This window comes from Sceloporus undulatus, chromosome 7, assembly GCF_019175285.1.
Source record: "Sceloporus undulatus isolate JIND9_A2432 ecotype Alabama chromosome 7, SceUnd_v1.1, whole genome shotgun sequence".
Taxonomy (NCBI): domain Eukaryota; kingdom Metazoa; phylum Chordata; class Lepidosauria; order Squamata; family Phrynosomatidae; genus Sceloporus; species Sceloporus undulatus.
In genome coordinates this window covers 9,097,925-9,125,811 of record NC_056528.1, presented here as the reverse complement: position 1 = coordinate 9,125,811, position 27,887 = coordinate 9,097,925, and the positions used below count along the sequence as shown (strand labels likewise).

The 27,887-nt window shown below is 45.8% G+C and overlaps 1 protein-coding gene across 1 annotated transcript in view; it reads left to right on the top strand.

Annotated features, from left to right (window-relative positions):
• KAZN (kazrin, periplakin interacting protein) overlaps window positions 1–27,887 on the top strand; it is a 172,858-nt gene that overhangs the window by 41,212 nt on the left and 103,759 nt on the right. The window contains exon 3 of the mRNA XM_042479508.1: window positions 24,831–25,116. Coding sequence (XP_042335442.1) covers window positions 24,831–25,116 — 286 coding nt within the window. The remainder of the gene's footprint in view (window positions 1–24,830; window positions 25,117–27,887) is intronic.

Below are 27,887 nucleotides of genomic sequence, written 5' to 3'. Positions count from 1 at the left end.
CAACATCTGCCAAAGGTTGATCATAGAGTCACACTGGAGGACCTACAAATACCTAGAGGACTGTTTTCTCTAGGAACATCTAGGTTCTGTGACACAACCCTATGGTCAATGTCTGGCAGAGTTGCGCTAGAGGACCTAGAGATTCCTAGAGAGGACATATTAATTGAAACTGCAAATAATCAAATCTGCAAAAGTCAAAACCATAAATGTGTAGCCCCTCCAGCACAATTCTATGGTCAATGTCTGGCAGTTGTTGACCATAGAGTTGAAATGGAGGACCTGGGGATTCCTAGAGAGGTGTGATTGAACTGTACAATGGCGCATCAAGTATGGAACTTAGGTTATTTGGTCGATAACTAAGATTAATAAATTCCTTACAGTATGGATTAATTTCCCATCTTCTCTTATTCACATGGCTCCCTTTGGCCTTTTCCTTCCAGCTTTCAGCTTCTTGTTGCCATGCTTTCCTCCTTAGTCATCGAAGCATGTGCAATGATTAAATGCTCATCCTCGGCTACGGAAGATGTTTCACCTTATCAGTGTGCCAGAACGCCTTGACAAAACACCACAACAGCGCACTTTTGACGCGATCCTGTCAAGATTGTGTCTTTGTCGTGTCGTCCCAATCATTAGTAAAACACTGGAAGCAGAGAATGACGATGCACCTCCATGCGCTGTGATGTGTTTCCGTCTTCTTTTGTCTCATTTTTGCAAGGTTTTATCGTTCGATAATTACCAGAAGAAGGGTTAAAAACCTGGTTGTCATGTTGCAAGACTCAGCATGGCGCACTGGTTTGAGCATTGGACTGTGGAGTTTATCACATGAAGGAGATCGGGAGTTCATCCTGTGAACATCCCAGAAAAGTCGCATCATTATGTGAAACAATTTCACACGATGTCGCACAAAATCCGCCATTAAAGTGGTCACAAAGAAGCATCAACGCGCATCTTTTTTACTTTCGTGATTTCAGCGACAGAGCATTTCCAATGCTGCTTTATTTGCGCAATTGTGGGTTATAATCATTGGCGCAATTACTCACCATTTTCGCAATGCATTAAATGCTCTTTAATCTCTCTATTATTATTATTATTATTATTATTATTATTAACCTTTATTTATAATGCCAAAATTAGCCCCAGCGTGATAAACTCCTACGACTTTGGAGACCAGGGTTCGAATCCCATCTCAGCCCTTAAAGCCAATTGGGAGACCTTGGCCAAAGTCACACTCTCTCAGCCTCAGAGAATTGCAATGCCAATCCTCCTCTGAACAAACCTTGCTATGGCCTGTTACAGACTGCCAAAATAAAGCTGCTTTGGGTCTCTTTGGAGGTACGCTGTTTAAATGATGCATGCATCCTAAGAATCCGGAAGCTGCACCAAAGCTGCACTCTAGTGCTTAGGAATGGAGTGTGGCTTTGGCGCAACCTCTGGACTCTTAGGACCCATGCATCATTTAAAGAGCATACCTCCAAAGAGACCCAAAGCAGCTTTATTTTGGCAGTCTGTAATATGGAAACCCCATTAAAACAAATAGCGTTGTATTGTTGTTACTTGTAGTTTGTTAGTTGGTAGTGCTGCGTAGCATATAGTCGTTTTCTCCATATATGTTACTTTATGCTCTTAAAAAGTTGTGTTCCAATACATTTTTCAGAGTCACCAGACTCTGCACCTGAAATACAGGTTTACTTTCCAATAACCCGTTTCCTTAACCATTTACGCATCTTATGCTTTTATGGAGATGCACAAATCCATATCGTATGCTTTTTCTGTCGCCGTACAAAAAATTGCACCGCGCACCGTATAATTTGCAGAATGCAATAGAGAGGAAAGCTTGTTTTCTCCCGTGCAAAGAAGGGAATGCAAGTCAGGAGATGAGTGCAATTTTCAACGCTGAAAATGGCACAGGAAAATGTATATAAACAGTGGAAAGGATAAACAGTCTGCATTGATAAAGAGATGCACAGGGGAGTAGCACCGCATTGAATAGAGTAGGGTTGTGCCCGATAAATATGCATAGAATTGTATTGCTAAAATGGTCCAGGGGTAGCCATGTGGGCCGTATAGCAAAGTACAGCATCATCCCAAATCCACAACACAGTGATACTTATCGGACGATCCAAAATGCACATTAGACATGGTGCAAGCTTTCAAAGCTCCATTGACTTCTCCTGTATGATTTTTTTAAACCCTTTGCCTGATGAAGAAGAAGCCATTTGAAAGTTTGCAACAAGTCAAATGTGCATTTTGGTTGATCTAAGAAAATGATCGTTGTTTGGTGGATTTGGGATGATACCGGTAAGCTTGCAACATGTTGAAAGTGCATTTGGTTGGCCCAATAAAACGATCCTTGATTTGTGGATTTTGGATGATACCAGAAAGATTGCAAGGTGGATAATGTGCATTTTGTGGTTAGCCCTATAAAGCTCTCCCTGTTTGGTGGATTTTGGATGATACCGGAAAACATGCAACATGGATAATGTGCATTTTGGTTGGCCCTACAAAGCTAACCCTGTTTGGAGGATTTGGGATAATACTGTATTTTGGATAATGCTGGAAAGCTTGCAGCATAGACAGTGTGCATTTTTCTTGGCCCAATAAAGGTCTCTAGTTTGGAGGATTTTGGATAATACTGTATTTTGTGGAGAGAGCAATGGGGCTAGTACTGTGGTCAACCCAGAGCATGCTTAGATGTTGTTTGGGGATGCTGCAGATTCTCGCCCTTTAGTAAAGAGGTTATGATGGGGAGGAGATCTTTTGTATCTTCTACACAACATCCTTCCAAATGTTTAAACAGGGCTATCATATCACCTCTTAACCTTCTCTTCTCCAGGCAAAGCCTACCCAGATCCTTCAGTCATTCCTCCTAAGGCTTTCCAGACCTTTTATTACAGTCTTGGTTCCCTTGATCTGGAGATGTTCCAGATTGTCCATAACCTCCTTGAACTGTGGGGCCCAGAATTGGGCACGTTATTTCAAGTGAGGCCTGAGCAAAGCAGGATTGAGGTGGCACTAATCCTTGAGTGTTGGGTTACGACCCTGAAGACCTGGGTTCGAATCCCAGCTCGGGTATGGAAACCCACTGGCTCACCTTGGGCAAAGTCACATAGAGTTGAATCAATGGTTGAAGTCAACACACAGGTCAGTCCCCTTTGCTTCAATGGGTCAACACTACTCAGGGCTAACAATACATAGCATTGGGTGACACATGGCACCAAATGTATCCATTCGTCTAATGTCAGCCGGTCACGTTTTCTCAGCCATAAGGATAGGCAATGGCAAACCTCCTCTGAACAAATCTTGCCAAGAAGACCCCATCATAGAGCTTTATCATACTAGTGAGATCCCGTGGGGAAACAAGATTTAAACGAGAGTTAAATTAAATTCAAATTTAAACAGAACCCGCAAATCCGGGAAGTTTATCACACCAAGTTGCTGCTAATGACGTGAAGTTAAACTGGAGAAAAACGCCACTTCTGTTTCTCTGAACAGGTCAAACAATCTTTTTGATGGGACCATGGATCTATTATACCTCTCATTCGAAACCCTTTGTGCAAAAGCACAGGTTCGCGCATGGCCCCGTCCCAAGGAAAACCGGCTCGCAACACTATTTAAACAGCCTGCCTCCCCTCCGTTTCATAAACCGTGGTGCAAAGTGGATTTGTTTCCTCCGCAGACGGATCTGTCTTCCCGAATGGCACCTAACAGCTGTTTGGTGTAGCAAACGCTGATGGAAACAGACATAAACAGAAACGTTCATTTCTATGGAAACCCAAGTTGGGAAGAAACGGCGCACGAAGGAAGGAGGAGGGGGCTTTGTTTTCGATGCCTCCGGGGGCTTTGCAGAATCCAAGGCTTTTGCACGATTTCAGCAAATGGTCAGCAAAGCCACACTTTTGCAGCAAGGGAGATCCATCTCTACAGAGGGGCCCTCGAACCATACAACATCAAGTATCCCACTCCCATAGACTTATGGGATAAAGACAGGGACATGTGTGGCCAAGGGACATCAGAGTGTGGTCAAGAAGCCAAAAGTCATTAATGAGAACAAAGGCACAAATTCAGAGAAGATGCAGCAGATTGCTTTTCCCTGAGCCAACTGGGAAGGACAAGATTCTGCCCCTTCTTCTCCTCTTTTCTCCTCCCTTCCCAGTTAGGCTGCATCTACACTGCAACATTGGTGCAGTTTGTTACTGCTTTAACTACCATGGCTCAATGCTACAGAGTTCTATGATTTGTAGTTTTGTGAGATAGTTCACCTTCCCTGTCGGAGGGCTGTGGTGCCACTGCAAACTACAAATCCCAGGATTCCATAGGATGGAGCCATGGCAGTTACAGCAGTGTCAAACCGGATTATTTTCGCCATGGAGCCTTTAAAGGAAGACACTTTGAACCCTGTTTGCAGTAATTGGGCCTAAGCTGAGGACAAAGGAGAAAGTGGGAAGAAGAGAAAGAGAGGCCGGGGCTGCATCCGCACTGCAAAAGTAATCCAGTTCAACACCGCTTTAACTGTCACGGCTCAAGGCTGTGGAATTTTGGGAGCTGTAGTTTTGTGAGACATATAGAGAGAGAACTCGGGCGTCACAACTAAGTATAGGATTCCATAGCATTGTGCCATGGCAATTAAACTGGGTTATTTCTGCAGTGCGGATGCAGGATGGGACATCTAAAAAGCAGCCGAGAAAGACTGGAACAGCCTTTGTTATATCTGCTTAATATAGCTTGTAAGCCATCCTGAGTCTTAGCCTTGGGAGAAGGGTGGGATGATAATACTACTACTACTACTACTAATAATAATAATAATAATAGATGCCAAATATTCCCACCGGCAGAAATTAATATCTCGATGGAGATTGGGCAAAAGGAAGCTTCCCTTCCAGGTTTCCTAGCTTTCTAGCAGAGTAAAATGCTTGCTTGCATGAAGTGAATCCACAGCAGATGCTGGCAGCATTGGGAGCCATGCGCACTTTTCATTAGCATGTGCCACCCGGCCTCCAAATTGCACAGAGAAAGATGCTTCGGCCCAGGTGACCCCGAGAAGCGCCATTAGGAAGAGGCAGCAACGGCGGCGGCTTTTTAATGGCCTGAAATGGGTGAGAGCGCAACAGGAGGGCAAACCCCAGAGCAGATGTTACAGCAATTAGCATCTATTGCGCAGCCTTGCCTCCGGTGGCTAAGTGCACCCGCCTTGGCGCATCCCAACCAATGGGGCAATGTGGCCACACTTGAGAATCCATTAACGCTAAAGGCCTGGAACCAACTTGGGAACTAATTGGGTGCAAAAAAATGGGACAATGTCCTGCCTCCCATTGCAAAGAATATAAAGGCCTGAATCCTATCAACTCGTCCTCTCTCTCTCTCTCTCTCTCTATATATATATATATATGTGTGTGTGTGTGTGTGTGTGTGTGTGTGTGTATGGGACTCATCTGATGATTTGCTAAACTCCTGGAAGAGTTTAACCACTGCTCTAAAGCATCATGTTTCATGGGAGTTTATCACATGAAGAAGATTGCGAGTTTATTCTGTGAACATCCCCAACAGATTGCGTAATTACACGAAATGATTTCACACGGTGTCGCCATTAAAGTACGTCCCAAAGAAGCATCAAGGCGCACCTTTTTATTTCTGGGGTGTCAGCGACAATGCATTTCCTATGTCACTTTATTTGCGTGTGACAGTCATTCGCGCAATTACTTGCCTTTTTTGCTTTATTTGCAGGATGCTTTCACTGCTCTTTAATGTCTTTTTAACGCCGAAGTTAGCCCCAGTGTGATCAATTCCATAGTTTATTATTTTAATAATAATAATAATAATAATAATAATAATAATTTTACTTATATTTTAAATGCGATTGGGGCAAATGTAGTGCGCACCACGCTCTGCTGCCGAACCGATCCATCAATTTGGTTTGCAAAGTGATTTATTTGTAAGTGGGAATGCACATGGTAGTAGTCCATCCTAGATGTTTTCTAGGGCAGACAGAGTTAGCTGTCGACTCTCTTTGAGGCTGCAGGTGCTGTGCTGAATTGAGAACCGGACGGCAATTCTGCAGCTGAGCTTCTCCAGGGACAAAGGCCTTCTCTAAAGCGGAGAATGCAAGCCCTGTGTAGGGCAGGAGTTGCCAACCGAGCGGTTTTTGCTTTTGGGCTCCTCCGCTGGTGGCTCCCCTCCCTCTCCCATTGCTCTTGGGTAGTAACCATGTCAACTATCAGATCGATGCGGTTATGGCATTGGACCCATTGCAAAGGTTTTGAATGAGTCTGTCATAATCTGGTAAAGCAGGGTCTTGTTAGCACTGGCGAGGAAAATTGGCAGATGACAAAGCCGTGGATTTAGAGCCAGGAGTGGAGGAGGCTGCTTGCCATTCAGCCTTCCTGAGGAGCCATTCATAATAACCTTTAGCAGAGAGCGAGGAAGAAATGCTGGCAGAATAAATGAATCCATTAACTTTACTATTAAGAACCGGGAGGTTGCAGAGAGGCTTCTTAACCTGCGCTGGCTTGGAGGCCCCGGACGTGTTTTATCTCTCCAGGGCCAAGCAACCGATGAGAGGGGATGTGCAGACGCATAAATGTTCATAAAACAAAATAGTAATAATAATAAGATGGCTCCAGAGAAAGAGACGTGAGCTCAGACCACAAGCCCTGCCTCACTTAGCTAGGGCTGCCAGGCCTCAGTTTTCTTGGGCAGGAGGCAAGGGTCCAAATCCTCCTTTGGAGGCTCGGCTCCAGACAAGAGGAAAGCTTGGTTGCAAATGTCCATTCAGGCTAGTAGACCAGCAGCTTGCTACAACTGGTTGTGTGTATGTTGGAAGGACAAGCAGGGGGCAACTGTGGTTGCTGCTGTTGCCTTTCCTCCTCCTTCTTTACCTCCTCTTCCTCCTCTTCCCCCTCTATGCTCCCCTCCATCTTCTCCTTCTCCTTCTCTTCTTTCTTCTTCTCCTCCTTCTCCTTCTTCCCCTTGATTTCCCCTTCCTCTTCCTCCTCCTGCTTCTTTCCCTCCATCTCTACTTCTTTCTTCTTCTCCTTCTCTCCATTTCCCCTTCCTCTTCCTCCTCCTGCTTCTTTCCCTCCATCTCCACGTCTTCCTTCTTTTCCTCCTTCCCTGCATTTCCCCTTCCCCTTTTCTCCTGCTCCTTTCCCTCCATCTCTACCTCTTTCCCCTCCATGTCCTACCTACTCCATCTCCTCCCTCTCTTCCTCTTCCTTTCTTCCCATTCATTTCTCCTTCCTTCCTCCTTCTTTTCCTCCATCTCCTCCTCTTCCTCCTCCTTTCCTTCCTCCTTATTCTTCCCCCCCTCCTTGTCCTTCCCAGTTGAATCAGGCAAAAGCAAACTGTTGCAGCCTTTCCTAGCTTTTGTCTTCTTCCTCACTGATAACTCTTTCCGTCTCGACCACATTCTCATGTTGTTTGGCCAAGGAGGGCCTGGCTTTCACCTGTGAAATGTTGGAAGATGATCTTGATGAGGCAAATTTTGGAGATGCACAGTCTTCCCGCAACATGGTTCAACATGCCAGAGACAGATCAATATATTTGAGCATAGGACTACGACTCTGGAAATCAAGGTTCGATTCCCCGCTCAACCATTGAAACCCATTGGATAACCTTGGCTAAGTCGCACACTCTCAGCCCCAGAAAACCCCATAATAGGGTCATCTTAGGTTTTCCACAAGTTGGAAACGACTTGAAGGCACCCAACAACAGCAACTTAATAGAAAGTCTGTGGTTCATACTCTCTGCAGACACATGGTTTCTAATGGGCTGTTAGCATCCCTTCCCTACCTTTCCAACCACTATGTTTCAGCCATGCATTATGCATGTAGCAATGCGCTATTAATTGCTCGGTATCTTTTTACCAGTCATTTTGTTGGTTATTAACATGGAGAACTCCCAAAAAGCTACCAGCACCGAGATAAAGAGTTTCTCCAGCAAATATTGAACTGTTTGGTGCATTCGCTGCCACCGAAAGGAAATAAAATCCCAGCAGAATTGACCAGAGGTGAGATCTCAAGTGGCAGAAAGGTGGTCAACAACTCCTCCGTCTTCCCTGTGGTTGTCGTTGTGTTAAGACTGGAATTTGTGGTTTTCAAGCTGGATGGGGGGAAAAGAGTTTCCAAGCTGTTAAAAACAAGTAATAATCCAGGCAATGAAATGTCTGTCTGTCTATCTGTCTGTCATTACTATCTATCTATCTATCTATCTAGCTAGCTAGCTAGCTAGCTAGCTATCACTACTATCTATCGGTTTCTAATATATCTAGCTAGCTAGCTATCATCTATCCATCCATCTACCCATCCATCCTATCTATCTCTATCTATTTGGCTGGCTGGCTGGCTAGCTAGCTAGCTATCACTACTATCTTTATACTCTATCTATCTATCTATCTATCTATCTATCTATCTATCTATCTATCTTTCTATCTAATTTCTATTTATCACCTATCTCTATCTATCTATCTATCTATCTATCTATCTATCTATCTACCTACCTACCTACCTACCTACCTACCTACCTACCTACCTACCTCTCTATCTATCTATCTATCTATCTATCTATCTCTCATTACTATCTATCTAGCTATCACTGTTTCTACTCTATCATCTATCTATTACTATCTAGTTATCACTACTATCTCTGTTTATAATCTATCTATCTATCTATCTATCTATCTATCTATCTATCTATCTAATCTTCAAAAAATACATGCAATGACACATAATGAAAGGAAGACTCAGTGCCACATTTTCTCATCTTTCTTTTTAGTAGTATTAGTATTAAATTTTATTAGACATAAAACCCTCAAGAAAGCCCCATGATAAGTTCTTCTTGTTGTGCACCTTCCCTTCATTTCAGACTTAAGGCGGCCCTAAAGGCAACCCGGTGATGGGGTTTTCTTGGCAAGATTAGCTCAGAGGAGGCTTGCCCTGGCCTTCTAATGAGGCTGAGAGAGTGTGACTTGGCTAAGGTCACCCAATGGGTTTCCATGGCCAAGCAGGGATTTGAACCCTGGTCTCCAGAGTCATAGTCCAACGCTCAAATCATGATGGTTCTCAGGTTCGCCTTAGGGTCGCCATAAATTGGAAATGACAATAACAACAACAACAACAACAGCAAGGCCATTGACGAAGATGTAAGTCCTGAGCTGAATTCCAACTGTCATCTAGAGAAAAAATAAATGCCTGAGTTTGGTATACGCCTTTTTGCATTTCATATCTTTAGGGAAATCCGATTTTGGAGATCGAAAGAGAGCAGTTGGCATTTGCAACGTCTGGTTGTAACCCGATAGAAACGGCACCATCCTGCCTAGTAATTGCATAATATATTTGTTTGAGGGAGAGATCATTCCTTTCACGGCGATGGTAATTTCTTGGCTGTTTATTAGCCAACTGGAGGATGAGGTTTTTCCCAACTTTAATGCACCAGGCTCTGAACATTTTGTTGCAACTGAGAGGTTCAGCGTCATTACATTTAAGTCTTCGAAAAACAGCTTCGCAACTTTCTTTATGGGAAAAGTTGGTTATTTTTATAAGACAAGGAAGAATTTTAGGGCAAGCGTTCACATCTCCATTCCGAGCGTTTTGATGATATCGATAACTGCAAGGATGATGCTTATTTCCATCTTGCCTTCCTCCCAAAATTGAGACTCGAGGCGGCTTATGTTTTTTTTAAATAAGAGCAATATAGGTTAAAAAACAACATACCAAAAGTGAACATTGATGTGGAATTGAACTATATTAAAGTGGTGCAAACCTACCCTTGAAAAGATAAAATACAATCGAAAAGATAAGACGCAACTAAAAGTAGTTCAGTGCTCTGCTTTAAAAGCCCGTTTTCTTCTTCTTCTTTTTAAAGATTGCATTGCATTAAAAAGACAATACAAAAGTCCCAATACAATAAACAGGTATATCAATCTACAACACAATTTGACACGACACAAAACATGGCATTAACACAACAAAGCAATGACTGTCTCTATCATTTATATTCAACTTTTTTCTCTATTACAGTCCATTGAACCTTAATATCTTACATCTCATTAACTTTCTTATTACCAAAACTTCCTTGTCATCTTATCATCTTTATATCCTTTTCATTGCGTTATAATCTCAATAGATGAAAAGTTTCTATATGGTCACATATTTTTGTGTTTTCTTATAGAGAGTAGCAAGTAAGGCCCATTGCAGCACTTGTGTATCAGTTCCTTAGAAGGTTTTCTGAATGGTACTGGATTCATTTAGTTGTTGTTGTTGTGTAAGTTGTTTCCGACTTATGGCGACCCTAAGGCAAACCTATAAAGGGGTTTTCTTGGGAGGATTTGTGCAAAGGAGGCTTGCCATTGCCTTCTCCTGAGGCTGAGAGAGTGTGACTTGCCCAAGGTCCCCCAATGGGTTTCATGGCTGAGCAGGAATCGAACCCTGGCCTCCAGAGTCCAATGCTCAAACCACTGCGCATGCTGCCTCCTGTACCTTTACACTCACAGAATTGTGCCGCAGTTGTTCAATGCTGAATTGCATCATGAAACCAAACACACAATGAAAAAGTGCATTGCCTGTCTCCATGCGCAACAACGGATGATATGCAACTGTGAACCGCCGTCCACATCCACATACAACCGTGCCACAATGCACTTTAAGGAGAGAAAGGTCCAAAACACACAGCAGAAATAATCCAGTTTGAGACTGCTTTGGGAAACCTGGGAACGGTAGTTTTGTGAGCCACTTAGCCTTCTCTGTCAGAGAGCGCTGGTGCCGCAATAAACTACAATTCCCAGGATTCCCTAGTACTAAGCCAGGGCAGTTAAAGCGGTCTCAAACTGGATGATTTCTGCAGTGTGTTTTGGACCAAAGAAGCTGCATGGCTGTGATGGTTTCTATGCAGTTTGTACTAGCATTGCATTGTAAACACAACAGAGTCAATGGTGCCTAATGTTTCAGGGATGGAATACGCAGCCTATTCCATCGCATCCGGTTGCAAACGCCAGCCTGACATGGAGTGTGTATGCGCTGGCATTGCTAATGCGATGAGACCAGGATTGTGTCCATGCAACACGGCAGACAGAAGAGCAAACAAGTCTCCCCATTTAGCCAGCAAGCCGTATCGAGCCAAACAAACCCTCCGACGGCCGGAGATGCTTTGCCACCCGAGGCTAAATACGAAGCGGCGTGCCACGTACAAAAGCGCAAATGCTGGCAGCCACGAGGAATCCCCAAGCCAAAGACCTCTTGCTGTGATCTATGGTTTACCCCCATCTCCTCCGGGAGTGAGAAACTCAAAGCCGCCTTTTTGTTGCTGGCCGTGAATTGTGTCAACCCTGGCTTTAAAATCTAAATGCTTTTAAGCCATGGCCCTGGACGGGATCAGAGGGCTAGAAGTGTCCCCAAATTCTCCTAATTCTATTCCCCTTCAAGCCCCTTTTTAGGAGTTTTGTATTATTTCTACAATGTAAATGCACTCTAAGATTGAAAAATATCCTCTCTTCTCCCCATTACATCCCATTCTAAACTCCCATGAAACATTAGGCTACCAGTTTGGGGGCAAAATTACTTCTGAGCCCCACAGAGGAGCTGGTCTGATCTGTCAAATCCAAGCAATGCCATGGAGGAGTCGTTGGCCATGATTCTCCATTGTGGCCTCCATTGGGAAATGTTGTGAATCCTTTGCTACAATGCAAAGGTGCAATGAAACCCTGTTAGTGAATTGTGAAAGTCCATATCGTGGCACCAACAAGAGGGTGCATCAGGCACTTCTGAGGCACATTGGGATCTTCTGGTGTGCATTGGGATCTTCTGACTTGCACTGGGCACTTCTGCTGTGCATTGGGCATTTGTGATGCACATTGGGATCAAATGAATTTCAACACGGAGAAACGTAAGGTACTGCACTTAGGGTGGAAAAATGAAATGAGCAGATATAGGATTATGGGGGACACCTGGCTGAACAAGAGACATACGTTTGAAAGGGATCTAGGAGTCCAAATAGATCACAAGTTGAACATGAGTCAACAGTGCAATGCGGCAGCTAAAAAGGCCAATGCGATTTTAGGCTGCATCAATAGAAGTCTAGTGTCTAGATCAAGGGAAGTCATAGTGCCACTGTATTCTGCTTTGGTCAGGCCCCACCTGGAATAACACTGTGTCCTGATCTGGGTACCACAATTCAAAAAGGATGTGGAGAAACTGGAGCCAGGTTTCCAAAGGAGGGCAACTAAAATGGTGAAGGGTCTGGAAACCATGAAGTCCTATGAGGAGAGACTTAGAGAGATAGGGATGTTTAGCCTGGAGAAGAGAAGGCTAAGAGGTGATATGATGATAGCCCTGTTTAAATACTTGAAGGGGTATCATGTTGAGGAGGGAGCAAGCTTGTTTTCTGCTGCTCCAGAGACTAGGACCCAATGGAGCAATGGATGCAAGCTACAGAAAAAGAGATTCCAGCTCAACATTAGGAGGAACTTCCTGAGAGTAAGGGCTGTTCGACAGTGGAACAAATTCCTTCCTTGGAGTGTAGTGGAGTCTCCTTCCTTGGAGGTCTTTAAACAGAGGCTGGATGGCCATCGGTCAGTGGGGATGCTTTGATGGAGAGTTCCTGCATGGCAGAATGGGGTTGGACTGGATGGCCCTTGGGGTCTCTTCTAACTCTATGATTCTATGATTGGGATCTTCTGATGTGCATTGGGCACTTCTGATTTGCATTGGGATCTTCTGATGGGCATTGGGCACTCTTATTGTGCTCCACTACTTCCACTACTATGCATTGGGGTGCACCCTGATGCCCGTTGATGTTCATTGATGCCCATTGTTCATTGGGGCATGGTGCATCAACCACTCCACCATTGTACAACGGATACCATACTTAGTAACATCACCACAGCCCCAAGGTGAATACGTACATCAGCAATGGATGCAAACTGCAGGACAAGACATTGGATGACCCTTGAGGTCTCTTTGAACTGTATGATTCCATGTTCGTGACATTGCAAAACTGCTCAGTTCTTGCATGCGTAAGTCCACTTACAAAGACCTAAGTCCCATGCTGAATTCCAGCCATGTTCGCCTCTTATATTGGTGCTTTGGGATGCATTGGAAAGAAGCAAGGGAAAAGGCACCTGCTCCCAACCAGATCTCTAGCCTTCAAGTGATGGAGGAAAGGCAGTTGTCAGGGTAACCACACCAGGCTTTCTTTTGAGATAGGAAGGTGAGTCATGGCCCTTTCCTGAAGAGGTGAGATGCTGCTGGAAAGAGACACTTGCTTGTTATGCATGGAAGAGGCTCACCTCTTCAGTGAATGGCTTGAGGCAGCCAAGGGCAGGAAGGGTGACCTGTGACTTTTCCACCTTGCGAATATGTCACACTCCAGCTAGAGCATCAGTGGCTTTTGGTTTTAAAGAACGAGGGAGTCTGGGGTTTGCATGCCTAGTCTGGGTGTAGAAGAGGTTGCTGGCAAAGATATGCGCCATGTGCAGAATGGTGGAGTTGAATACGTAAGGATAGATGCAAAGCTTGGACTGCATTTCCCAGAATCCCCCCAGCAGCATGGCAACATGATCGTCACCGTAGACTAGAAAAACCTCCTCCTTGAATTGTCTTGGTCAGAACTGGACACAATAGTCTGACCAAAGCAGAATAGAGTGGTACTATTGCTTTCCTCAGTCTGGACATTATGGCCTGTTACAGACTGCCAAAATAAAGCTGCTTTGGGTCTCTTTGGAGGTATGCTGTTTAAATGATGCATGCATCCTAAGAGTCCGGAAGCTGCACCAAAGCTGCACTCCAGTGCTTGGGAATGGAGTGTGGCTTTGGCGCAACCTCCGGACTCTTAGGACCCATGCATCATTTAAATAGCATACCTCCAAAGAGACCCAAAGCAGCTTTATTCTGGCAGTCTGTAACAGGCCTATGTTCCTATTGATGCAGCCTAGCATTACATTGGCTTTTTGGGCTGCTACATCACACTGTTGGCTTATGTTTAGACTGTGGTTTTATACCATTGATTTGAAGGGGCTACCATTTTTAGGACTCTGAGGATGGATCTGTAGTTTGGACTCGGATGCATCTGAGGAAGTCGACCAAGTTTACGAAAGCTTCTGCTCCAACTTCTTCCACAGTTAGTCTCAAAGGTGCTACAAGATGCCCATTGAGGAATGGTTAAGGGAGATGGGTTTAGCTTGGAGGAGAAAAAGGTTATGAGATAGCCATCTTCAAATATCTGAAGGGATGCCATGTTGAAGATGGAGTGAGCTTGTTTTCTGCTGCTCCAGAGATTAGAACACAAACCAGTGGATTCAAACTGAAGACATTCTCTACTTGTCTTTAATGTAATGTTCCTGCAGAAGGCACACATTCATAAAGCATGTGTATGATCACAAGTGAGTCTATATTTCCCTTTCTTCCCATAAGCACAGTTTTGGATAGTTAAATATCCTATTTTTTTTAACTCCTAAAATTGGAAACGATGTAAATGAGCGGCAATGAATCATTTCATTACAATAACGCATCCGCTTTGTCTCCAGAAATGGGCCGCTGATGTGGAACTCTCTGGAGGAGACGTCTTGCTCATCTTCGGCCCAACTCCCTTTTCGGAGAAGACGAGTATTTCCATTTTCCTTCCAAAATTGCAATTTAATATAAGCGAAATTAGGGTAATTGCCAATTATGCGACAGCAAATGGAGTGGAGATTGTAATCTGAAGGCATAGTGGATTGATCCCATTTGTTTAAGATGCTTAAGGATACTCAGTTGTTCCGGTTGCCTCCGCTCAGAAAGGATATTTTAGAGTCAGGGGAAAATTTGGGGAACCAAAATATTAAGGGACTGGAGCAAGTTTCTGTTGACAAAACGTCACGATGGGTGCAGAAATAACACACTTTGGCACCACTTTAACTGGCGACAAAACGTCAAGATGGCTGCGTCTCCAGTGCAGAAATAATGCAGTTTGGCACCACTTTAACTAGCATGGCTCCAGCCTACAAAATAATGAGATTTGTAGTTTGGTGAAGCACCAGCACTCTTTGGCAAAAAAGGCTAAAGACCTTGTAAAGCTACAAATCCCAGGAGTCTGCAGCACTGAAAAGCGGTGTCAAGCTGCATTATTTCTACAGCGGAGATGCGCCCTGAGTAACCCATCCTTTGCCTTTACATTCCTCTGAGGCTTAGAGATGTGACTTAGCTAAGGTCACCCAGTGGGTTTCATGGCTGAGTCAGGACTTGAACCCTAGTCTCCAAAGTCATAGTCCAATACTCAACTACACCATGCGTTAGTATATACTTCACTTGGTACACTTGCTACACTTAACCAAGTACTGATAGAGAATCCCAGCCTTCGTTTTTACTACGAACTTTCCCCAAATCCACATATATATTCATAAATGTGCCAGAAGGAAGTTGTGATTTGCAAAAGCGGAGCGTGCGAGAAAGGGAAACTGACGGATTCACCCATCCAGGCAGAGAGCTTCGAGTGCTTAGCTCTTTTTCACAGATTGGGCTTGAATCGCTTGTGTATTCAACCATGCGTCAAACTAAGAGCAATGCCTATTCCCTGTGCTGCACATATTTCCCCTTCCACAGTGAGGTTTCCTTAGAAAAACGTGCCTCGGAGCAAGCAGACGCGCGAATTGATCCCATGTTTGCCTTCTCAGGGGCAGCCACACAACAGGGCAGCGCTAAATGCAACATGCAGGAGTGAGGAAAAGCCCAGCTGTGGCAAACAGACACATTCTTTTATCACTTGAGGGAACACCTCTTTTCGGCACATGCTAAAAACATCTCCACATTTGACCCATATTTGCAGCACTAAACTGAGGCTGCAGTCTCTTGCTTTCTAACCAGTTCTTACTAACCAGGCATGTAGCAGACAAATGCAACACAGTCCTCTCTAGTGGGAATAGTAGTAGGTATTAAAGGGTAATGTGGATTATCTCAATTACACAGAAACAAGGTACACCAGCCTTACTGCACTGAGAGTCCCTTCTGATTCTTCTGCTTCATCGAAGCCCAGGATTTTTGTCTTAAAACCCTTCCGTCTTTGCATAAGGTGGCTGTGGCTTCTGGGAAATGAAATCCAAATTCCCAGAGGACCAAAGTTTGGGAATCACTGGATTAAACCACCCATGACATTAAAAACATGACTTCAATGACTTGAAGACACCCAACAGCAACAGCCAGACTGGGAAAACGAAAATGCCAGTGTATTTTGCCCTATGGGCAAATGTCTTTTGCCTTGGAAAACCTATGATGATACAATTAGGTGCCACTATTGAAAAGACTCCGAATCCTCAGTTTTCCTCATTTGACAAAGACACTTGGATGATGAGCTTAAGCTCCAGATTAAGAAGGAGATACTCCTTCAGGTATCTTCTCCATGCTTTAAAGGTTAAAGGCAGGACTTAGAACCGAGCTCTCAGTAGTTGTGATTGAGAAAGGAATAATAAACCATGGATGCAAGAGAGGAAGGGCTGTTCGATCCTTCCACCCAGCATGTCCAATGACATCTTGTTTGATGGCTGCTTACTTTGCCACTGAGACTTCCAAGAAGATCCCTGTTTGAGGACTCTGGAGGCCGCTAAACTGCCTGCTATTGATTTTCCTCACTAAGATACTTCATCACTCCTTGTTACTTTTAAAAAGCAATGTAATCTCGTTTGGTGAACTAAGTAAGGTTTATTAGACCAACCGTAGCATTTAACAACGTTTGAGGAGGAGAGAAGGAGGAGGAGAAAGAGGTGGAAGAGAAGAAAGATGGAATGAGCTTGTTTTCTGCTGCTCCAGAGATTAGAACACTAACCAATGGATTCAAATTGAAGACATTCTCTATCACCATGGCAGAGGGAATGGTGGTGATGATGGTGGAGGATGGAGGGATGGTGAGATTGGGGGAAGAAGAACATCTGAAGATGGTGGTAGGGGAGGAGGAGGGTGATAGTGGAGATGGTGGTGATATGGTAGAGAAAGAGATGGTGGGGTTGGAAGAGATGGTGGTGGAGAAGGAGGAGGAAGAATAGGAGATGGTGATAGTCAGGAAGGAACAATAGAGGGAAATGGTGGTGCTGGAGAAGAAGGAGGAGGTGGTGATGGTGTAAACGGTGATGGTGGTAATGGAGGAGGTGATAAAGTTAGTGAAAGGTGGAGACACATGGTGATGGAAGAGATGGGAATGGTAACTATAAAGGTGGTGATGGAGATGAGGATGATTGTGGTGGTTGTAGTGGAGGAACTTCTGAAGATGGTGATAGTGGAGGAGGAGGAGAAGATGGTCATTGTTGAGGTGATGATGGTGGTGAAGGTGGAGAAGGAGGGAGAGGGAGAAATGGTGGTGCTGGAAGAGAAACAGGTGATGGTGCAGAAAGCGATAGTGGTAATGGAGGGGGTAGTGATATTAGTGAAAGATAGAGGCACATGGTGATGGAAGAGGTGAAGATAGTAATGATGAAGGAGATGATGATGGAGGAGATGACGAAGATGGTGGTGAAACATCTGAAGATGGCGGAGAAGGAATAGGAGGTGGCAGAGGTGATGATGGTGATGGAGAACCAACAGGTGAAGATGGTGGAAGAAGAGGAGATAGTGATGGTAGAAAATCTGATGGTGAAAGAGATGAGGAGGATGGTCAAGGAGGAGAGTGATGAAGGGTGGTGGTGATGGAAGAGTTGTGATGATAATGGTGGACTAGGTGATGGCAGTAATGGAGGAATAATGAGGTTGTGAAGGTGATAGTGGTGGGGGTAGTATGGCTGAAGAAACTCAGCCACATGGAGAGCAAACTTTCCCAACCACCAATGCAACCCAAGGTCCCATAAGACCTAAGGGAGACCGAGAAAATAAGGGAGCCATGGAAACAGCAGACCTTGCAAAATTACAAATCCCAGGGTTGCATAGGATGGAGCTAGAGTACCGGAAAGTGGTATCAAACCGCACTATTTCTACAGTGTAGGTGCACTTCGCCTTCAGATTCATATATTATTAGCCCAGGAAGTGTGAGTGAGACTGTTCCACGTAAAAAAATATGGCCCCAAGAAAATTCTCCCCATAGCAAGTAAACGTTTCTCCCAGGGAAAGCTCCCTTTTAGAGAAGCAGGAATGTGATTCAGTGGGTCTGTGGTCTTTGTCGGCACGGATGAGAAGCCTGACCTGGCTGCTAGCTTGCTAGTCCCATAATGCGACAAAAAGGTGTGGGTAATATTTTTAAAGGAAGCAAGAAAAAGGTTCCATGCTTCTTGCATGAGCTTGGAGGGTTTAAATAGGGATTTGGACAGCTAATTCTCTTTAATCCTTTTCGAGGAGCCCAGGGCTGTAGTTTTTAGGCAGTGTGCTAATGAAAAAACCTGGACAATAATAATAATAATAAAAAATCAATGATTATTCCTGTTGCTTATTTGTGTCGGCAAAGCCTAACAGCAGAGACTCCCCCCAGGCGCCACCTCAGCCCCAGGCAGTGGAACGCATCATCGTAAGGCTGATTCACCAGCAGCAAGGAAAGTCTGAAATGTGCAACATGGGAATCCGGAGCATTGGAGGATGAGGCTTCCTGAGAGCTAGAAGAGCAGGGACCTAAGGGAATCATTGGCTATCTAAAGAGAAGCGTGGCATCTAACCGCCACTGCTGTGGTCACTGAGGGAGAAAAGAGCAGCCAGGCGCAACTCCATTGTATCTGGGCCTTTGAAGCTGAGGAAAGGCCCTCTTTCGTTTCCAACTCCCATTGCTCTGGCCTCAGAGGGAGAAAAGAACAGTCCGGCACAACTCCATCATCATGCCTTAACCCTTATAGCTGACAAAAGGTCCTACCTTTCTGACTCCCATTGCTCTGGCCTTGGAGGGAGAGAAGAGTAGCCAGGTACAGCTCTAGCATGCTTTGGACCTTGCTACTGAGGAATGTCCCTCTTTCTTTTCCAACTACCATTGCTCTGGCCTTGGGAGGATCGAAGAGCAGCCAGGCACAACTCCATCAACCCTTAGCCCTTGTAGGTGAGGAAAGGCCCTCTTTCGTTTCCAATTGCTCTGGTCTTGGAGGGAGAGAAGAGCAGCCAGGCCCTTGTAGCAGGTGAATGGCTCTCCATCCTTCTCTGAAGGACAGAAGATTAGGCAGGCATGTCTTCATCATGATAGGGTTGCTTTATGGTCACTGTAAGTCAAAACAACAACAAAACAACTACAGTACTATTTATTTCTGGTTCAATCTGTTCATGGACCCCTTTGTCCTCTTGCTGATCCATGGTGTCGTCAGCACTCTTTTCCAGCACTGCATCTCAAATGAATTGGTTTTCTTCCTAACCGCTTTGGCTCAGTAATGGAGTGGTTAAGTTAAGAAAGTGGTTAGGAAGAAAACCAATTCATTCAGGATGCGGTGCTGGAGAAGAGTGCTGATGAGGACAGCATGGACACAGGCAGGAAGACAAAGGGATCCATGGACAGATTGGACCAGAAATCCACCTGGAAGCCAAGATGCCGAAGCTGAGGTTGTCGTACTAGGGTCACATCGTTGGAAAGAAGGGTGCATGCTAGATGGATGGAGACTATAAAAGAGGTCACAGGTATGAATTGGCAGGAACTGAGCAGAGCAGTAGAAGACAACCTCTGGAAGACAACAGAGAGCCATATGAGCGCAGCATCAGGAGAAAAAGGCAGGGCTACCCATATGCCATAAGAAATTGCTGCTCCATTGCCAATGCCCATATTATCTCTATGGGCAGACAGCAAGGGGCATGTTAGACCGCTCCCAGCAGCATGCGCGATCTATGCAACATGTCCGGGATCAAAGCGGATGCTGGCGTATGGCGGCAATTAACAAGAATCCCTTGGAAGTACCGGATGTAACGGAAAGCCACCGTCGCACTGGAGACTGCGGGGAACATTGAAACGCTGTGCCACCTTTGATTGGATTTATCTGTATTTGTCCAGAGACGTATTTGCCTCCGGAAAGGATTCACTCAAAGTGAAAAACACAGTATATTAAAAGAGAGGAGAAGAGAAACCACTCAGATTTTTTAAAAAAGAAATCCATCATTCAAATGCAATTGCTGGATCAAGGGAATGTGGCTTCCAATGCAGAGAACAACATTTCTGCACAGAGCGTGCCATTTTGTGTTCAGAGGATGGAGGCTTTTGCATATAAAAAGTGCTGGCCTGCAATTAACCATTGAATGCTGCAGTTTTTGAGGACTTTCTCATTGTGGGGAGCAAACATGAGTTAAATTCTTCATTTCTTCCTACAAGGATGCAAGTTGACAAAGGTTCACATCCGTAGCGCATGGTACTTTGGTCTCCATTCTAGAACTGTGGTTAGAAATCCCTTGTACCTCTCAGAAGAGCAATGCGTCATGCATATAACTGTTACTGAAATGTACAACTACACACACACACACACACACACAATTATCGAATCAAGTGGCACTCAGTTTGTGCGTCCTTATACTCTACATTTGCTTAATCTCTTGGGTGCCTTCAAGTTGTTTCCAACTTATGCCAACCCTATCATGGGGCTTTCTTGGCATGTTTCTTCAGAGGGGGTTTGCCATTGCCATCCTCTGAGGCTGAGAGAGTGTGACTTGTGGGTTTATATGGCTGAGCCAGGATTCGAACCCTGGTCTCCAGAGTCATAGTCCAACGCTCAAACCACACTAGTGCCCTCTACATTTGTTTAATGAATCATGGCAATTCAGTGGACTGTGGATTTGCCCTTTCTGGGGGTTGGCTCCAGCGACTGGCTTTTAAAGGCCAAATCCATAATTCATTGCTAAATCACAACAGATTCCAGTTATTTTTGCCTAAGAAAAGCCTTTGAAATGCAAGGCATCGCAACAGGTTCAGAGGAGACTGGAAGGCACCCCAAACCTAACAATTATACAGCCTTGCGTAGCTGCCCAAGGCTTGTTTTTTACCCTCTGCTGCAATACAGAGTTGGGAAAAGTTACTTTTCAAGACCGCAACTCCAGAATGCTGGCTGGACTGGGGGGGATTCTGGGAGGCAGAGTTTCCCCAAAGTTACATTTCCCAATTCTGCTGCAAAACCATGCGCGCAGATGGCCTCTGCAAGGAGAGGATTTAAGTGCAGAAAGCCAGCTGACTCCAGCCTCGCGCACATCCCTCCAGGTTACGCGGGACCCTCTGTTTTAAGTCTTGGCATCCTCCTGTTCCATGGTTTCTGATCCGCTGTGCCAAAGTGGAGTGGCATATGGAGAAATCGACAACTTCTGGAGGGGATCAAAATCCATTTAGAGCCAGGCCAGCTGTTCTCTACTCCGGAGGTGGCCTGGAACAAAGCCATGGAAGGGAACCTTGGAGATGTCAGGCTACGCCATGCATTTCTGTTTTTAGTCGTTTAACATGTCTGTCAATGCGTCCGGTGCATTTAGAAAACACCCTGAAAATGTCTGAATTTCTGCAAGGATATCTCCAAGAAAGTGGGATGCAGCTGAGTGAAATGGGGTCAATGCCCCCCAAAATAAAAATTCTAGCCTCCCCATAATGAAACTCCCCTCCAGGCCCCCAATTCCTAGTATTGCACTAACTTCAAAACCTTAGATAAACATTTAGACTTAGGAGTTTATCACACAAAGGAGATCGGGAATTTATCCCGTGAATATCCTGGAAAAATCGCGTCGTTACATGTAACGACTTCACACGAAACCGCCATTAAAGTGGTCACAAGGAAGCATTAACGCACATCTTTTTACTTTAAAGATTTCAGCGACAGTGCATTTCCGATATCGCTTTATGTGCGCAATTGCGTGTAATGATCATTTGCGCAATTACTCGCCAGTTTTCACTTTATTTGCAGGATGCTTTAAATGCACTTTAATGCCGAAATCAGCCAGTGTGATAAACTCCATACAAGTAAAGGTTGTGTCTCCTTTATCCCAAATGCTTGGGACCAGAAAGTGTTTTGGGTTTCAGAGTTTTGCAGATTTTGGAATATTTGCACATAATGATGCAATATCTGGGTGATGGGACCCATGCCTGAGCATGAAGTTCATTTATGTTTTGTATGCACCTTATACACATAGCCTCAAAGTAATTTTCTATGGGTTGAGTCTCCCTTATCCCTAATGCTTGGGACCAGAAATGTTTTGGATTTCATTGTTTTTCAGATTTTGGAATATCTACATTTCTTCTTCATGGTCTCTGCAAATGCACACAAATGGGTTATTCTGCGCCTGCGCAGAAAGCTCCGGAACCTTCTTGGAGATAGTAGAAGCGTTTTGGCGTTTTGCCCTATTGAGTAATTATGGGTAACGATTTGACGTCGCACAAAACCCACCATTAAAGCGGCGCCAAAGAAGCACTAATGCACATCTTTTTACTTTTGGGATTATTTTGACGACAATGCATTTCCGGTATCGCTTTATTTGCGCAAATTGGCTGGTTTCCCGCCTTAATTCTCTGTTCCTTTTATCTGTCACGACGGTGGCAGCATCTATGAACTCTTCAGAGATTCATTTTCCTGTCAGGCTTTAACATTTTTGGTGGCGATTTTTTTAACATCATTGTTCATATATATATATATATATATATATATATATATATATATATATATATATGGAGAAAAGGAGCGCTGCGATTTCTTAGGGAATTGCATACTTTAACATGAGCTTTAAATTCTGAGGTAAAGTTGTCTCAACGGCAGCTTGCCTTGCCTTCGCATTTGGCAAGGCCTCTTCCTCTCCTGAGGAAATTTAAAAAACAAAATGGCCGCTTGCCTCAATTAGTGAACTTAGCAGATTGCCTTTGTTCTCCTGAGGGGAAAACATGGTTTTAAATGGCCACCCCCTTCGTTGGCGCACTTTTTAAGTCCCTTTTTAGTCCTGAGGAGCATTTTTTAAAATGGCGCTCTTCTAGACCATGGCCTCATAGTCCAAAAAACCCACAAAAAACTATGGATGCCGGTCATGACTCCTCCGAACACATCTTGCCAAGAAACCCCCATGATAGAACCTACCCTGGTTCTAACCATGGTTTGCCTTAGGGTCACCATAGGTTGGGAATGACTTGAAGACACAACAACAACAACAAGAACTAGGGACTCCCCCTTGAACCATCCATGGGGAACTGGATTTGCCATCAAGGGTCATGGGCCCATTGCTACCATTGGTTTTTGTGGGGAATCTGGATTAAAATCCTGATCAATAAGGGTACACTTGGTTCTCCTTATCCACTGAATCTTTATCCATGGCTTCAAGCATCCACATGATTAAGATATACATTCCAAAAACCAAACCTTGATTTTGCCGTTTTATATAAGAGGCACCATTTTGCTGCACCATTCTTTTGAATGGGACTTGAGAGCATCCATGGATTTTGGGGATCCAGGAACCGAACCCCAGCGGATGCCAAGGGCCCACTGTACTTTGAATTGCTTAAAGAATAATCTTGTGGGTTGAATATTGAATAATATGGCTAAAGTGGGGAGTGAAAGGCATGGATTGCCAGCCTGATAATATTAACTATATTTCTAGAGGGCCAGCATGGTTTGTGCATTGGACCAGGACTATGGAGACCAGGGTTTGATGCCACTTTGACCGCCATGGCTCCATGCTATGGATTCCTGGGATTTGCAGTTTGTCGTGGCACCAGAGCTCTCTGACAAGGAAGGCTGAATGGCTCACAAAACCACAGCCCCCAGAATCACATAGCCTTAAGCCATGGGTGCCAAACTGGATTATTTCTGCAGTGTGGACGCAGCCAAATTAGGCTGAAGTCTATGCAAGCTGATGGCACCAACTCCTTTCTTGCTCTCAGTCAGTCTTTGCAAAGTGCCACAATATCCCTTTGCGTCAACAATGTTGCTAGCTAGAATACACACATAAAACATACATTTAGCAATAGCAGTAGCAAGTGCTTTGAAGCTGATGCCAGTGAGGATGATTTGTTACTATCTCGATGGTGTTCACAGAAGGTAAATGTGTTGCTGCACTTAGGTTGTGTTGGGCTTTTCCAGAAAGGCGACAAAAGGAGTGTAAATCTCTTTGTGGTCCCAGTTAAACAAGCATCACTGGGTCAAATATATTTCCCATGGGCTCCTTCCCAGTTTCACCAGTATACTTCTGCTTCAGAGCTTGAAAAAGGTTTCTTTTTGGGGGGGAACCCCACAACCTCCAAGTCACAAAAAAGGAAGACGTTCCAGTTTCCAAAGTCTGGGGACATCAGTCTGCAAAGGCAGCTTGTGGCCCCTCTGAGACTCACTGGAAGGAAGAAGTTGCTTTTGTAGACTTAAGTCTACTTCCTCAGATGCATTTGGAAGCATCTGATGCATCGGAGGAAGTGGGTTTAAGCCTTGGAAAGCGCCTGCTGCCCATTTCTTTCTTTCAGTGAGCCTCAAAGGGGCTGCAAGATCTCTCTGCGTACTGATCCTACAGACTAACACGGCTATGTCTTTGGAGTCCAACTGGATGTGTGTTGGGGCCCTACTAAGGCTGCCTTTGTAAACCGCTGTGAGCCCCAATGGGCTGCTGCCAAAGCGGGCTCCAAATCCCAACCCAAAGCCTCCCCAGGAGCTGCAATCTGGGAGAGGCCTCTAGGGGGCAGCAGATGCTGCGCCGCTCTTGCGCTGCAGAGGGAGAGGGAGAGCCAAACCTGGGAGGGGGATTGCGCCTCTCGCTCTGCTCCCCCCGTCCCTCCCTCGCAAGTGGTTGGCTCCATTTAAAGAGCCCGGGCTCCTTTCCGGGGCTGCATTGCTTGCAGAGCCTTGCAATGCGGGGCTGCGGGGGGTTCTGAGCGTCCTGCCCTTCCTCGCTCCAAGCCATGGGGGGGCCCCGGCCTCAGGCGGCCCCGGGGGCGGCGGCGGCGGCGGTGCTGGGGCCCCGGCTGAGCCCTGTCCTCCTCGCTTGTCGCCCTCCTTGCAGGCCAACATCCAGCGCATGATGGAGGGCAACCAGCAGCTGGCCTTGCGGATCGACGGGGCCCTGCAGGCGGCCGGGCAAGAGGTGGGCGCCCTGCGGGCCGAGCTCAGCGCCACCAGCCGCCGCCTGGCCGAGCTCGGCGCCCCTTCAGCCGGAGCTGCAGCAGCCGGAGCCGGAGCCGGAGCCGGAGGGAGCGGCAGCAGCCCCAGCAGCACCAACGGCAGCCCCAGCGCCCAGGAGATGGCCGCCTCTGCCTCTTCGGGGGATGCCAGCCAGCCTACTCTCCAAGGTAAGATACAACAGACACTGCAACCTGAGAGAGGGAGGGGGCTCTTTGCCAGGAGGGATCGGGCCCCTTAGTAGGACGGATCGGGCCCTTCGACAGGAGGGATCGGGCCCCTGGCCAGGAAGGATCAGGCCCTTCAATAGGACGGATCGGGCCCTTTCCCAGGAGGGATCGGGCCCCTTACTAGGATGGATCGGGTCCCTTCCTTGGTTCCTCTGATCGGGGGTTTGGAGGGAGATCTAGTACCCCCCCCCTTGCCCCCCAGTTTAGTATTGTCTGGCTGCCTCTTCTTTCTATTAGGGCGATCCACAGGCTGACTCGCGTGTAGACCCCCTTGGAGTGGCCGAGGGGAGATTTACTTGCTATGAAGCAAGCGCATGGGGTTGAGCAGAGAGGGGCATACACACATACCCAGGCACCCCTCCTGTTTGCTTGCTTGCTTGCTTGCTCACGAGGAGCCCCACAGTGTTGCAAGGGGACTGGCTTTGTAAGAGGCGTGCATGGTACAGACATAGAGAACTCTCCTGGGCCAGCCTCTTGCTTACCTACACTCGAGTAGCCCCACTGGTTTGCATTTTGGGAAGCCTGCATGGATGTGTTTGTTATGTATCCAGATCCACACAAAGGTGCACACCGAGCTCTCCCTGGACAGCCGCCTTCTTGCTTACTCACAAGTAGCCCCACTACTTTGCAAGGCGTTTTGTTTTCTAGTAAGCATTAATGGTACTTTGATGCACACACATAGTGGATTGCAGCCTTACAGTCTGGGAAATGTTGTACTTTCCTGTCCCATGTGGTTCTAGACTGCAGCCTCGCAACCTGGGAATTGTTGTAGTTCCCTATCCCATGTGGTTCTAGGGCTGCAACCTTACAACCTGTGAATGATGGCACTTTCATGCCCCCCACGGATGCTTTCTCAGAGGTAAACCACACAGGCCTCCATCCTATGGGGAGTCCCAGTTAGAGTAGACCCATGAAGCCCAGTTAAATAAACCAAAGTGTATTGGTACTGAACCTCTTGGTTCCACTCGGGTGAGTGGTCCCAACTCAAGTGGACTTGTGTCAATCGATGGGGTGGGCTAAATATTGACTCTCCATTCAGTGATTGATTCAGTGGGTCTCCTCAAATTGGAACTAACCCATAGGATCGAGGCCGCTGTGCCCCAGGGGGCTTACTCCCAGTAAACCATGCAAGGTTTGCAGTCACAGGGTTAATCCAGACTTGAACCAAGAAAGTGGGACCCTGTAGCCCTATTGGTGTCTTCTGAGTAGGATGACAGCCTGGATCTGGCCTAGAGGATGCCAACTTTTGCTTGCCTTGTGTGGGTTATGCCTTCCTTGTTTATGCTCTGAACGCATGTGGGAGGGGGGGGTTTCCAAGTGGAAAGGTTGTGCTTGGTTTATGGGTGCAGTGGGTTTGCTGCATACAAATTCCTGTCCATCACTTTATGTTTTGGTAACCCCTGATCCCTTGAAACCTTTATTTCCCTCTCTCTTCCTCACCTTGCATTGCTTCAGTTCAGCTCAAACCAGCTTTGGTTGAAAGAATACCAATCCGTTGCTTTGGTGGAGAAGAAGTTGTGGCACAGGATTGTTTAGGCATCAGAAGCGTGGCCCGTTTTTGCAAGACTTTGGGAATAATGGACTTCCGCGTGCATACATCTGGGCGTAATGTCATGTTCAGATCATGATGCCATGGATGGATTGGGGATGGTTGCCTGTCCTGGATCATTCCTTCCGAGCCTGACTCGGTTTGGATCAAGTCCAGTGGTACCAGCGTTCGAAAGTGGCCCCGCGGAGGAGAGGGCTTCTGGCTTTTGTCCGACGTGTGAGGAATTTTTCTCTCCCTGCTCTAGCGCACTTGTGCATGGGTGATGTCAGCTCTGTGAGAGGTGTGACATGTAAACCTATGGCTGCAGGAGCCTTGGCAATACTTTGTGTCTCTGTGATCCATAAATGCCATTTGAGATCCCAAACCTTCCCTGAATGCATGCTTAAACCGTGGCAATGGAATCCTCCCCATGCTAAAAAGATGGAGAGGGAGTTGTTCGAACATGAAACCGGAACGGTGATGTCATGACAATCTCTCCTGGTGTGTGAACTGTGTGCCTTCCCTTCTGCCTTTCTCTCCCCCACCGACACTTTTTTGCTTGACAAATGCGATCGAAACAGTCAAAATGTTTAAGGGGAGACATGTTACAACCGTTTTCCAGACCCCTAACCCTCCTCTTTCCCTTTTTGTCGTGTCGCAGCCTTGGTGTTGTGGAATCCAGCCATGCTCTGTGTTTGCTTTTGCGCTCAATCTCAAATCTGTTCCCTCCGCGTTTCGTGTGGGATTTTGCATCTGCTTCACAAAGCGTTAAAAATCTGCTTTATCTGTTGAGCGGGGAATTTTCTTTCTTTCTTGGGGTGGAGGAGAGAAGTGCCGTCTTGGCAAAGGGCTTTGGTATGAAAACAACGGATGATGTGCTAGGGTTGAAAATATGTGCAAGATCCATGTTCGGTGAAGAAGGCTCGAGACTGTCTTTATATATGGGCTGTAATGAGGCTAGGAATGGAAAAGCCTGCATGTTTAAAATACTCCTCGTTCAAGTCAAATAGTATGTGATCCAGCCAGATGCAATTCGCAAAAGTTCGGGGGGGGGGGGTTGCAAGGCCCCCCAAAAAAACTCCTTGAACACTGCAGGGAAAAAGCTTTGTGGTTTTTACCAGCGCATTGGTTGAAATCTGCAGGAAAGTGCATTGTTGCATGCATGGCACTTGCCTGCATTGCA